Genomic DNA, 13,224 nt, shown 5'->3' on the forward strand with positions numbered 1-13,224 from the left:
AGGTCTTGCACAGGTGGACTTTGTCCTGACACAGGAGGGGACAACAAACCAGGTGAGACCTATCTCCAGATCTGATCAGCTTCTGGACATCTAGGATCCATCAGGCTATGAGTCTCCTCCAACTTAATGCTCTGAATAGTGCTGTTCGTTCAGTGTGTTAAATTCTGCCTACCCAGAAACAGACATGCACCTTTCCTCTTCTCAAAAACTAAACCAACCTCTCCTTGCTACTGTGGAGACATAAGCAAAGCCCTGGCGTGGCTGAGATGTAAATCTGAAAGGTAGGATCCAACATGGTGTCCCCAGTCCACATATAGATGTGGTCTGCAACCACCGGAGTGAGGAAACAGGAAACAGGCTGAGGTCATCTTGGCGTGGCAAGTGGTGGGATGCTGGCATATGGGGCTTTCGAGCTCTTCCTTCGCCTGTCTGATAAACATCAGGATGCTGGAGCTGCCAGAGCTGGAGACGGAATGGAGGTGTTTCCCACAATCCTGGTCCCAGTGCAGGAGGGTGTTCACAGGTATCCTCACTGCTCCTGGCCAGGGGTGATGGAGCCGCAGCTGTGCTGGTAGGTCTTCCATTTCTTCTGTGTCCTGGTTTTAGCCCGGTTTATGCTGGCTGACTTCTGCCATTTATCTGTTATCCTCCAGTCTGTCCTGCAGCCCTTCCCACCTTGCCTGGACTGATCCTTCTTTGAATTCCCCCATTCCCATCCCTGCTGCAGGACCCATTAGTGAATGCATGTTACAAATGACCAAGACAAAGAAATACCAAATGCTGATTGTTGGTCATTTTTGCACAACATACAACTAGACTGCAGACCTTTGGGGGAAGATGTGTGCCTGGGTGCGTTTGCCCAGGGCTTGGTTGGACCAGTCCCTGTCTTGTGGGATGTCCCCTAGCCCCAGCGACCGGTAGTGTCCCCTGGACACAGAGATGTCCCCCGGCAGGCAGGAGGTGGCAGCATTGCATAGCCCAGGAGATCCTGCTCTCCTGCATACCCATGCGTGGTCTATTTACCGGCCAGGAGCTGCAGACCTGTTTTTCCAGCTCCTCCAAGGATACGTGACTCAAGCCAAATGCTTCCAAACTGCTCAAATCCAGAGCAACCATTAAAAACAACCAAACCCCAACGGCTGCTAAGTGCACATCAGTCCTAAGCCATCTGCAAATCACCATTAACAGCAATGTGAGGGCAACTGAGGACACAGGGGCTCTGCATTTGGAAGTGAGTGTGATGTTTAAAGATACCTCATTTGCCCTCAAAACTCCAGCCTCCTTAACTAGTGTGCGATGTATCTGAGCTCCTCCGCACAAGACCCACATTGCTTTTGAGTGACAAGGGTGCAGATATTCTTGCTTGCACAAATGCTTCTTGTCAGAACCGAGGTGGGAATGAGTTGGAGGCTAGCTTGCTTTCAGAGCATCGTTTTCATTCGAGTGCATCTGGCACAGTCCGGGCTGATTTGGAATCCTTTGCATTTTATTTTTACTAGAGATGCGGTGACACCTGTAGTAAAACGTCGGATTTAAGCTCCCTGAAACGCAAAGGGAACTCGGAGCTGATATTTGCAGTCCAGGGCATTGCCGGCTGCTAATCTTCCCTCTCCATTCTTCCTGGTCTCTCACTGTGGAGCTGACTGAGTCCACCACAGGAAGAAACACAGGCAAATCACCAACTTCCCTCGCTGCCTAACAACAGCCAGATGGACACCAGCCAGGGCTTTTTTGCACTTGTGCAGAAAGTGTTTGTACCACAGTGCCTTTACCAAGCTAGAAAGCAACATGCTGAGTGCAATAAAAGCCTCTATCACCATGCGGATGCTGTTCTATTAAAGAGGACTCCTCTACCTGTACATGAACAGCTTCCCACTGATACATCAGTGTCCTAACCTGGATCTCTTAATCCCACTTTTCTCCAAAGTAATAGTTAACTGTTACAAAAAATCTGTGCATAGACTTGTCTTAAAATCAAACTTTTGATTATTCTTATGGCTTTGGGTGCACCAGGCAAGCTGGAAAGCACTTTCTCTGACTGCCCTCCTTAAAAGTAGACACCCTGAGTAGTCTTTCCTTCTACATATATGAGCTACATTACTGTAGGATCTTTCTTTCTCCTGCAGACTGAATCATTTCCCAAATGTAGGCTTGCACAGCAGAAGACGCTGCTCTGACAGGGAGTGATGATGAGTCACTGGGAATTCACAGTTTTGTGTTCCTGCAAAGGAAAATCTCACAGTGCCAAGCGAGGGGGCAATGGAGGAGAGCTTGGTTTTGACAGACAGCAAGAAACAGCTCCTGGAACATGAGCTGCTGGGTCAAAGCAATCCAGGGAAGGCAACGAGCTGGGTGTAATGGCCACGTGAAGGTGGGAGCTGCAGGGCCAAGAGCTGTGGCCATGCCGGGTGGCTCTGCCTGTGGCACGGTCTTTGTGAGAGGGCCACAGGGCCACATTGTCGGTGCAGTCCCAAGCACAAATAGAGTCTGGGCAGAGAATGGATTGAGAGTGGCCATGAGGAGAAGGACTTGGGGGCGTTGGTTGATGAGAAGCTCAACATGAGCCGACAGTGTGCGCTCACAGCCCAGAAAGCCAACCACATCCTGGGTTGCATCAAAAGCAGCGTGGCCAGCAGGGTGAGGGAGGGGATTGTGCCCCTCTGCTCTGCTCTCGTGAGACCCCACTTGGAGTACTGTGTCCCACTCTGGAGACCCCAAAATAAGAAGGACATGGACCTGTTGGAGTGAGTCCAGAGGAGGCCACAAAGACAGTCAGAGGGCTGGAGCACCTCTCCTATGAAGACAGGTTGAGAGAGTTGGGGTTGTTGAGTCTGAAGAAGAAAAGACTCCAGGGAGACCTTATAGCAGCTTTCCAGTACTTAAAGGGGGCTACAGGAAAGACGGGTAGGGACTTTTTATCAAGGGCTGTAGTGATAGGATGAGGGGTAATGGTTTTAAACTGAAAGAGGGTAGATTTAGATTAGATGTTAGGGAGAAATTCTTCACTGTGAGAGTGATGAGGCACTGGAACAGATTGCCCAGGGAAATTGTGGACGCCCCATCCCTGGAGGTGTTCAAGACCAGGCTGGATGGAGCTTGGAGCAACCTGGGCTGGTGGGAGGTATCCCTGCCCATGGCAGGGGGGTTGGAACTGGATGATCTTTAAGGTCCCTTCCAACCCAAACAACTCTATGATGATTATGGGCTCCTCCTGAATCCACACCTGGATTGAGAAACGCCCAACAGAAACACAAGGCCTGTCCAGGATCTGCAGTGCCACGCTATGCAATCCGAGCAGGCCGAGGCTGAAGGTTGGAGGGATAAAGCAGGCACAGCAGCCCGAGCAGGGACGGGTAATGGAGCAGATGTCAAGTGTACAGAGGAGCTGGGTAGGGGCCAGCAGGCCCTCAGCTGAGCCCCACAACCTGCCGGGCTGTGGAGACCGCAGGGCCACAGGACGACAGGAGACAGGTTGTTGTCAATTCATTTATAAACAAAACCAGACCATCAGCAGGCACGCAGATTGGGGCCTGGGCTTTGATAAGAACCTTGAAACAGTGCCAGCAGCCCGGCCACAACGCCACACCAGAGGTGTGAAGTGTGCGTCACGGCAGGGACCCACCTGCCTGTACCTCCTGTCCTCTGACCCCAACCACCACCTCGCAGCCGGCCAGGGCAGACGTCCGGCTGCCCGGGCTAGCGAGCAGCTCCCCACCGCCTGCGGGACGCGGGGGCAGCGCAGACACCCGTGAGACTCAGGAGGAGACTGGAAGCTTTGAAGCCCCCTTGGCTCGCAGTCCCAACCGGGACAGGCCCAGCCGAGGCCCGCCAGGCGCGGGGTTGGGACGCCTGCCCCTTTAAGAACCGGGTGAGGGCACGTATGCGTCTCTCCTTCTTCCGCCCCGGCTCGGGTTCGAGGAGTGTGCATGCGCAGGGCCAGACGGCGACGAGCCGATGAGCCGGGGTGGGTGGGGAGCGACGCCGGTCATTGGCAATGAGGGCGGGCGGTACGCTCTGTATTACCGCCCCTCCCCGCCCCGCGCAGCCCCGCGCGCACGCGCGCTGCGGGAAGAAGGCGGCCTTGCCCCCGCGCATGCGCGCCGGCCGCCCCGCCCCGTTCCCAGCGTGCCCCGCGCGGTGAAGAAGCGGCGGCTGCAGGCTGGGGGCATTTTGTGTCCGCGATAGCAGCGATTGAGAGACAAGATGGCGGCGGCAGCCGAGTGAGGGACCGGCGGCGGCCGGGACCCGGCGGAGCCAGCGGGCTTCGCGTTTCCCTTCCCCTTCCCCTTCTCCCCTTCCCTACCCTCACAGCACTTCGGTGGCCGCCTCTTGTCTTTCTGGAGGGCGCCGAAAGCCGAGCGCCGCCCGGCCGGGGAGCGGGACAGAGCCGCGGAGGGGGGCGCCCGCCGGAGGGGCCCGGCTGGAGCTGAGCAGCGGGGACCAGCCTTCCTTGTTCTGCCACCTCCCCCCCCCCCTCCCCTCTTCTCCCTCCCCTGCCCCTTTCCCCTCCTCTGGGGCGGCGGTAGAGCCCTCTTTCTCCCCCCGAGCCTCACAGCGCCGGGAGGGCCCCTCAGCTGCCCCTCGCCATGGCGAGTAGCAGCGGCTCCAAGGCCGAGTTCATTGTCGGAGGCAAATACAAGCTGGTGCGGAAGATCGGGTCGGGCTCCTTCGGGGACATCTATTTGGCGATCAACATCACCAACGGGGAGGTAAGGGCGGCTCGCACTCCCTCACCTCCTTGGGCCCGTCGGCGCGGTCCCTTACACACCTCGGGGGGAACCGGAGACCGACTTGAAGCCTGATTTTTTTTGTCTCACTTGCCCCCGGCGTCGCCGCCAGCGAGGCACTAGGCATCCCCGTTTCGCTGGCTGGCTAAGCCACTCTCCGTGGGGCGGGAGGGTGAAGGTGCCTACCCCGGCGCTGAGGGCCTTCATCGCCGGGGGGGGGTGGGGGGGTGGCACTGCCCCTTCCCACAGGAGAGCCATGCGGCCGTGGTCTCCCCCACCCAGCAGTGCTAGGGAGAGGAAACCACCATTGTGGGGAAACATACTTTGTCTTTTAAGAGCAGCCAAAGTCCCTCTCCCACCAGTCATCTATTCCGCTTTCTCTTAGCTAGGGAATGCTGTGTCTCATTTTCATCAACAGTAATAGAAACAAAGAAGATCCCCTGTTTTCTTCAGTTCTTTTTTTCTTGCCTTTTTTTTTTTCCTCCCCCTCACGGCTATGAGCTGTAAAGAAGAAACACCCACGTATGTTCTTCCTCACATGGATCTGAAGACTTTACATCTCCAGCTTAATTTCATGTCCTGGAATGGATATTTATGTACAAATCGTCACGATATGGATTTTATTTGAAGATGCAACAAAATGCAGGACGTTGAGCACCAAGAGCTTAAAAAAATATATACCACAAAGCATTTGCAGCAGGGGTGTGTGGGGGATATTGAAGTGCTGTGCCCCTTAAACCTCAGCGGCAAGGCTATGCTTGGTGGACACTCTGCTCTGACTCCTTGTTCCCTCTCACTGTAGGAAGTTGCTGTAAAGTTGGAGTCTCAGAAGGCTAGACATCCCCAGCTGCTGTATGAAAGCAAACTATACAAGATTCTGCAGGGAGGAGTTGGCATCCCACATATACGGTAGGAGTCGTTCACGTATGCCAGTACAGTGACTTTTCTTTAATGTTAGCGTAAGGCAGGACACAACCGTCAAAAAGAGATTTATCTGGGAGGGATTGGGCTGTTGGGGGGAAAATGCTCCATTCCAAGCTTTACAACTAGTTGGGTATCCTCTCCACTGGCCCGATGTCTGTTCTTATCTGTACATACTGTGCTCTGAAAGTGAGATCTTCAGCAGCTCCTGAGCTGTGAGAAATTGTTGTCGTGATTAGAACAAAGTGTGCGACTGTTTCGGTGAGAGCCAGTGTTCTTGATGAGGTTGAGAGTTTGGAGCCGGTACTGGAAATGGCTGCTTTCTTTTGTTGCTTTTTTTTTTTTTTTTTTTTGTTCCAACATGTCTTCCTCCTCCGCTTAGAAAATGGCGGATGGACGTGATTAACCCTCCCCCTTCTCGTGTTGGGACAAGGGACGTGCTCAGGCATGTATCTTTTCCTTTCATAGTTATGTGCTGCAAGGCTTGAGACTGCAGAGAACCTCAACCAGGAATGAAATGGCAGCCCCTTTCTGTTACCCGCAACAGATGCGTCACTAGGATTTCCGTACAGTTAAAGTGCCAAGATTAATCCCTCCCAATTGCTTGTTATGCGGCTTCCTTGTTTCATATGCTGTCTGAAACTTTCAATAGTGTTTAATAGTTTCCTGATCTGGAAGATCAGTGCGGCAGACTAGGAGGAGTTATTTCTCTTGATTATTGATGTGTTATACTGGGTTAGTTCCCAGCTATTGAATTTATGTATCAGAATAGATTAAACGAAACTTCAGTTTTCTCCAGAAAGACTTTGTACAAAAAGTTGTTCTTTTTATTAAACTTTGTTAATAATTGGTTTTAAAGGTAGTATTTCTTACGTTTGCGCTATGGCATAAAGGAATTTTGTTCCTTGAGCTGCAGAAAAGATTTTAATTTAGATTGTAGGTCAAACTGTGGATTCTATTTAATCTGTTAACCCTTCCCTGACTTTGCTGTGTTTGTTTTTATATCAATAGTGGCCTGTAGGGTCTATTGCAAGGTCATAATGATGACATACTCTAGATGATGTATTAGTTTTAACAAAACCTAAAACATGTCTGCCTCCCTCTTGCCCCCCTCCAAACACAACTGGCTCTAGTCCTGAATGTAAGCTGGAGCTATATAGCAGAGGCAACGATTGTCTTGACCATCTGTCCTCACTCACTACAACCTTTTGCAGGAATAGAATAAACATACCTGAATTAAACAGAATCCTTGCAGTTTAAACAGAGTTGCTTAGGTGAAAACACATTTAGCTTTTGCTTCAGACTATAGCTTCCTTTTTTTTTTTTTTTGTCAAATGGGTGCCTTTATTTCACAACCAAAAGAACAGAAATTGCATTTTGGAAAGCTATCACAGTATAGTTACGTGCTAAAACAAGGATAACTGGGAAAACAGCCAAAGCAAGCGGATATCAGGTGTTCCATCACAAAACTGGAAAAGCAGGCATTCTTAAACTAATTTTTTTTAAGTAATTGAACGTTTGGTGCTATAACGAAGCCTAAACTGCAAATTTTTCAACTTTTCCATGTAATAGAAGTGAACTACTATTTAAATTCTTGGATTTGGTTAAAATGCCCCGTGAGAGCATTTTATTTAAAGCTGAAATACTGGAAGTAGACTTAACATGTTGAGAAACTTGCTTCTAGCTTCAATTACAGCAGTCATCTTTAAGTTTTTTCCTCTGTATTTGACTTTGTTGTATCTGACTTTGTTTTCTGTATAACCAGTGACTCTGGTTTAGAAGTCTCACCACCACAGGGGAACTACCACCTTTGTTTAACACGCAGTTCTTCCTTCTCCCTCCACCCCTAAAGTAATACAAGATTACAAGAACCTGACTAAGAATGGACAACTGAGGCAATATTCAAAACAACTCAAATTGATTTCATAGACCCATTGTGCTAAAGGTGTGTGATCTATTTGATAGTGTCAGTGAATCCTAAAGTTTTTCACTTTCAGGTTCTCACAGTGTTAATCTTTACAGTATTTCAGAAAATTTGTTGGAAATAGCTTTTTTGTATTCAGAACCAGCATTAATTTTAAATCTGTTTGTATGCACCAGATGTTGCTTGACAGGTTCTTTGACTAAGCTTCTGTTACTAGTTGTCTTGTTGCTGTATGACGTCTGATGAAGCTTGAAGAAATCTAAAGTAGTGTTTTTATGTTTTTTTAATCTTCTTTGAGGAAGCTGAGCAGGATACCCGGTACAGTTCTTGGGACAAATGTTAAAACATGGTGCGTTTAGTAGAAGTAAAACCCATGGTACTCTGAATCTAAGGGGGAGGACTTGACCTACCAAATGAGATATATCTCTGAGGTGCTTAACAAGGATATGTCTTTGAATAGGTGATTACGAAGACTAAGACCAAAGTGAAATTACTGTGCATATTGTTTCAGACAATTCAAGTTTTTCTGACACACGTTTTTGGCAGCAGCTAAGCTGGGAGAATGTATGACTTTGTACTTAGGTCACTTTGCATGTGTAATTGATGATACACGTTCCATTGTTTTATAATGGTATGGTTTCAAGTTGGAATAAGCTGTTCTTGGCTCAGTACATTTAGAAAGATGAATAAAGTTGAATGAAAATCTTTCAATACGTTTGTTAAAATTTCTGTAATGTGACACCTTTAAGCAACAACAATATAAACAGAGCATTTGATAGAAAATTAAAGAATTGTTCTGAGCTTTTCCCATTGCCATGCTGTATAAGCTGGGCACAGCAGCATTTTTATCTCAGTGCTACACATCTGGGAAACAGGCACATGATCTTGCATTCCTCATTTAAAAATGAGGGACTTGTTCTCTACTTTTCATCCACTTCAGTAATGCAGTGGCCAAGATCAACTTAGTAGAAGTTGTGTTATGTGGCTTTTCCTTACTAGAGTGGTATACTGTGGTTCTCTTGACTCACAAGTGATAGGTGAGTAATATGGATTGCTCATTCGTTTTGGGCACCTGTTCTTAAGACTGAATTCGGCCCTTTAGATGTGATTGCAAATTTAGTAATGATAAGATAGCATATATGGAGTGTCACTTAAATTATCTAGAGCCAAGTATTTTTTTTTTTATAGCCTGTAAGGTTGATTTGGTGGTCTTTATGGCTGATTGCAAGAAAGCTAATGAGCAAAGTGTCGGTTTTGGAGTTAAAAGTTTTTTGATATTGCTTCTGTGGGATCAGTTGTGAGCCTTCACTACTAGTGGAGGGTGAATAAGGGCCCTTGGTCCTCCCACTGTAATAGAACACATTTGCACATGAGCTAGCAAAAATTGAGATTAGAATGTCTTTATTCTCTAAATTTTCTAAACCCTTTTAGACTTGCAGATCTTTGCTGCTCATTGTTGTTTCCTGGAAGAGTAGCAAAGTTTCTGAATTTGTCTCTGGACTTTCACAAAACCTTATATAAATGCTCTACAGATTTTTAAGCTGTGGTATGTTCTTGATGCACGAATTTTTGTCAATTACTACCTTCATTTTTCACAAAAGGCTCTTCAACCAAGCTTAACATTCTAACAATCTGATCTGCCTTTAGGACACAATGCAAAGTCTGCAGTATTCTGCTGGGCTTATTCTCATTGTTCTCATCCATCAGCTGTCTTTTTCTTTTTTCCTCTCTTTTTCAGTGGCAAAGCATTTTTAGCTGTAATCTTGTTAACTGGGCACTGATCCTGTTAGTTTGGACTATCTACCTTTATCCCCAAATTCTCTAATTCTGGTTTGGAGGAATGCAGCTAAATATATTTGATTTTTTCATAGTGTGAGTCTGTTAAAGTGCTATTGACAAAACCAATTGTTTTTGAATTATCTGTGTCTGCCACTCTTGATTTTTGCCATTTATGGCGTTTATCAACTATTGTTCTTATTCTTTATGAATATTACCTTTAGATACTTCCAGACTACCTTTAGATACTTTCAGATGTACTTTTGAAAGAAAAGTTGGCTTTGTATTTTTCTCCTGACAATATCATGGGATAACTTGTTTGTATTACCATTAATTTCAAGTGTAAAACAGCTGTGCTGGAACCAGCAGGGCTATTGGTGATGTATTAGAAGTGTTGCACTTAGGAGCAGAAGAGAGCCTAGTGAATGTGATACACATACTGTGTGTATTGTTCTGTGAGCAAGGCCAAAGAGATACTGTACAGCATGTGAGACTGATCAAGGTGATATTTAAGTTTAGTCATTTGTGAGTTTAAAAACCAAAAGCTACTGACTTAGCATTTTTTTTGCAACACTTGCAAACCGAGCAAATAAATCCTTACATTTCTGAACTTTTCAATGCAGTAGGTTCTTGCAAAATATTTTGATGTTGAGAAATGCAGTATTGCCACCCATGCATCACTGCGCAATCTTCTAAATAGTGAAGCATATTTTAAGAGTTCTGGAAAAAAAAAATCTATAAAAGCATCTACAGTTTTGTTCTTCTGTTCTCTTACTGCCATGTTGTTGGCTAATATGTTAATAACAGGCTCTGCTTGTATTAATCTTCACTAAATAACACATGTAATGGAAAAATGTAGTCAAGTTTGGTAATTTTAGGGTGGTTCTCACAACTTTTTTCCTTGAGCACTTCAAATTTTGATCTCTTTGAGCAGTGCTTAAAAATCTGTAATTGCACCTCTCAAAACAGTTCAGAATGAAGGTGTTTCCTAATAACTTCCTGCAACATTAAAAAAAAAAAACCACACCACCAGAAAACTACCCAACAAACCCACAAACAAAAAGCATCCTCCCAATACTTCCCCCAACAACAACAAAAAAAAAAAAAAAAACAACCCCAAAACTGGTAGTCAGTTAATGTCTGAAAAGTTTTCTCTCTTTTCATTGGTAAGGCTGATACTTTCATCTAGGTTTGTGAGTAATGAGGAGGAAGGTTCTAGCAACAGAGCCTTATATGAATTAATCTTCTGTTATTAAGGCTGGATGCTGAAGGGCAGAACCACTCTAGTAGGTAAGAGGAAGCCTCTTGTTCTGGTAGCTCAAAGTAAAATTGAAAGCTAGTCTCTTAAGTTAATATCTAAAATTTTTCTACAGAGAGAATGAACGTCTCTAAACAAAATCTATTTTATGTTTTATAACAATCTAAACTTCTGTGTTAATTGGTGTTTGAACTCCTTAGAAGCATCCAAGAAAGACCACAGTTTGAAAACAAAGGAAGCTGTCCCTATGATTTTGTGTTTTCCTTTCTTTCTCCTTGCTTTAGCTCAGTCTCTGCAGAAACAGCTACAAAAGTATGTGGTTTCAGTTCAGTCTTCCTCTTACTTGGAACAGGTGACCAGGAGAGGTGCTACTGAAACACTCTTTTCCTCAGCAATATTTCTTGTACCTACTGCCTATTACTGGCTTGCCTTCTGACTTTTATGGAAAAAAACTTGACTTACGTTGCCAGGTGTTAATATGCCTCATTAAACAGCTAGCAAAACAGCAAGTCAGCTACATGGAAGTATGTGTGCAACTATTGTACCTATTGCTTAGGAGATGAGTTGCACTGACATACATCGTGTATTCATATTTCTCTCATAACTGTACAAAAAATGATACAGAATTTTATTTATAGAGTCTAACTTCATAGCGTAGGGTGTTCATTGCTGTTTCTTTATTTAGTCCTTGGGTGGCCTAATTCGTGCTCACCATGGCAACTAATGTTAAATGACATCTGCTAAATATTCCACTTCAGTATTTCAGTCATGCCATGTTATGTTAAGTTCATTTATATTACTCCTAGCTGGCTAACAGTTAAGAATTGCTTTTCCAGCTTCAGGGGAGATAAGCTGGAAATATAAAATATGTGGCATTTTAGACACAAATCTTACGATGATAGATTACCTTTCTTAGGTGTGTTGCTTAAGTATCTGTTAAGACTCAAATTAGTATATTTTACAGGCAGAATATAATTCCCAAAATTGTCTGAAACATCGTTATTTGTCAGGAGATGTCTGTCCTGAGAAGTCTAGAACATGGGACTAGACGGGATCACTTTGGTCCAAATCCAGCACCTGTTTTGGACAACATGCTATTCTTTCTGTGAATCAGTCAGGTGCAATGTTAAAACTTTCTAGGCTAGCATAGCAGTGCTCATGATTCTGTCAGGGAGAAAGCGAGCGATCGTATTTCTGTGCCTAAAGATAAATGCTTTTACCCATATGCGGTCAGCTCCCATTTATTCTTCCCTGATTTTTTCTTTTTTATTAATAACCTTCTCCCTATTACAGTCCTCCTGTCTATAAAGAATAGTTGTATAACTCCCTTGCTGAGCTGTTTTAATACATGATTACAGGGGTCACCACCTTCCCATCTTTCTTGAAGTCTCTTTTCTGCCCCTGTTCTGATTTGGGTTTCCTCTTCTGAATGTTGGTGACAGGGATTGCACGTCAGTGCCTTAAGCAGTGATACCGATTGCTTCACAGTTTCTGTGTAGAATACCTGTACTTTTACTGGTTAGGATTACTTATTATTTTTCAGCGATGCCTGATATTAGAGCTATATGATTATAGGGAGGTCTGTGTTTGCTCTTTAGTCACATCATCTGACTAATGCGTAGTTCAGAGACTTTTGTATAAATGACTTAGTGCTTTCAGAAATGGAATACAGTTCCAGAGTGTTCATAGTTCAGTGCCATTTGGTTTTTCTGTAGGATGTCTGAAACCTTTGTGTTCATGAGGCCTTCCAGACTTGCATATTCACCCACATGTGCCTCCTGACTTGTCAAACTTCCTAATAAGGTGATCGCAGGTAATTCCAGTAGTAAGTTCTCTTCAGGTTGCTTGTTCACTATGCATTTTCTGTTTTAATAGCTTTTTTTTTTAATCCACACTACTTCTGACAATCTCCATTTTTGTCATGTGAACTCTTCTACTTGGAGTTTGAAAGCCCAAGTGCTGGGAAACTGATTGCATAGGACTAGACAGAATAATCATAGGGTCAAATACTATTAATTATGAAAGTGGCAAAAGTTTATGTAATGTCAAAGTCGTCCAAATTGGTTTTTTTTTTTTTTTTATGTGACTACAAAGGTTTCTGGAAGTCTGAAGGTTTGAGTTTAACTATTCAAGTCTTGTCACAGAAGCATTGTACTTCCTTGCTGTGAGCCACCAGGAGATACTTTTTGTCTCACAAAAGCATGACCTTCTGCAGTTCTGTTTGTAATCTCAGGTTGCCACAGCCTCCACTGGCAGTCAGGGATTGAATTGACAGAAGCCTTTAGTGGAGGATAGGTTACCTGGCAAAGCAGGTGTTGATTGAGGAAAGCTTTTATTAAGCTGGAACAAAATAGTCTTGTTGCTGTGGTAGTAGGAAAACTTTCTTGTGACACTGAGGTGATGTTCTAGTTTTGTATATAATAAGCTGTAGACAAAATGACAGCCTGTTATGCTGACAGTGCCTTTACTGCCTTCATGGTTTCAGAATGCATGGGATTTGGAGTTTCTCTTTACCAGTGGTTCACAACTGTACAGTTATACAGTAATTTAGTTCATCTTGATCTGAATTTGATTTTTTTTGTGAATCTTCTAAACTCTTTTCCTTTATTCATCACATG

The 13,224-nt window shown here is 44.9% G+C and overlaps 1 protein-coding gene across 3 annotated transcripts in view; it reads left to right on the forward strand.

The window, feature by feature from the left end:
- Positions 1-4,148: 4,148 nt before the first annotated feature.
- CSNK1A1 (casein kinase 1 alpha 1) overlaps positions 4,149-13,224 on the forward strand; it is a gene marked incomplete at its 3' end in the record, with an annotated part of 35,619 nt that continues 26,543 nt past the window's right edge. For all 3 annotated transcript variants that reach the window (XM_082489745.1, XM_082489746.1, XM_082489747.1), the window contains exons 1-2: positions 4,149-4,709; positions 5,530-5,636. In XM_082489745.1, the coding sequence (XP_082345871.1) occupies positions 4,587-4,709; positions 5,530-5,636 (230 nt within the window). In that variant the 5' untranslated portion in view covers positions 4,149-4,586. The remainder of the gene's footprint in view (positions 4,710-5,529; positions 5,637-13,224) is intronic.

Source organism: Vanellus vanellus (genome assembly GCF_965231255.1).
Source record: "Vanellus vanellus genome assembly, chromosome: 13".
NCBI classification, from domain to species: domain Eukaryota; kingdom Metazoa; phylum Chordata; class Aves; order Charadriiformes; family Charadriidae; genus Vanellus; species Vanellus vanellus.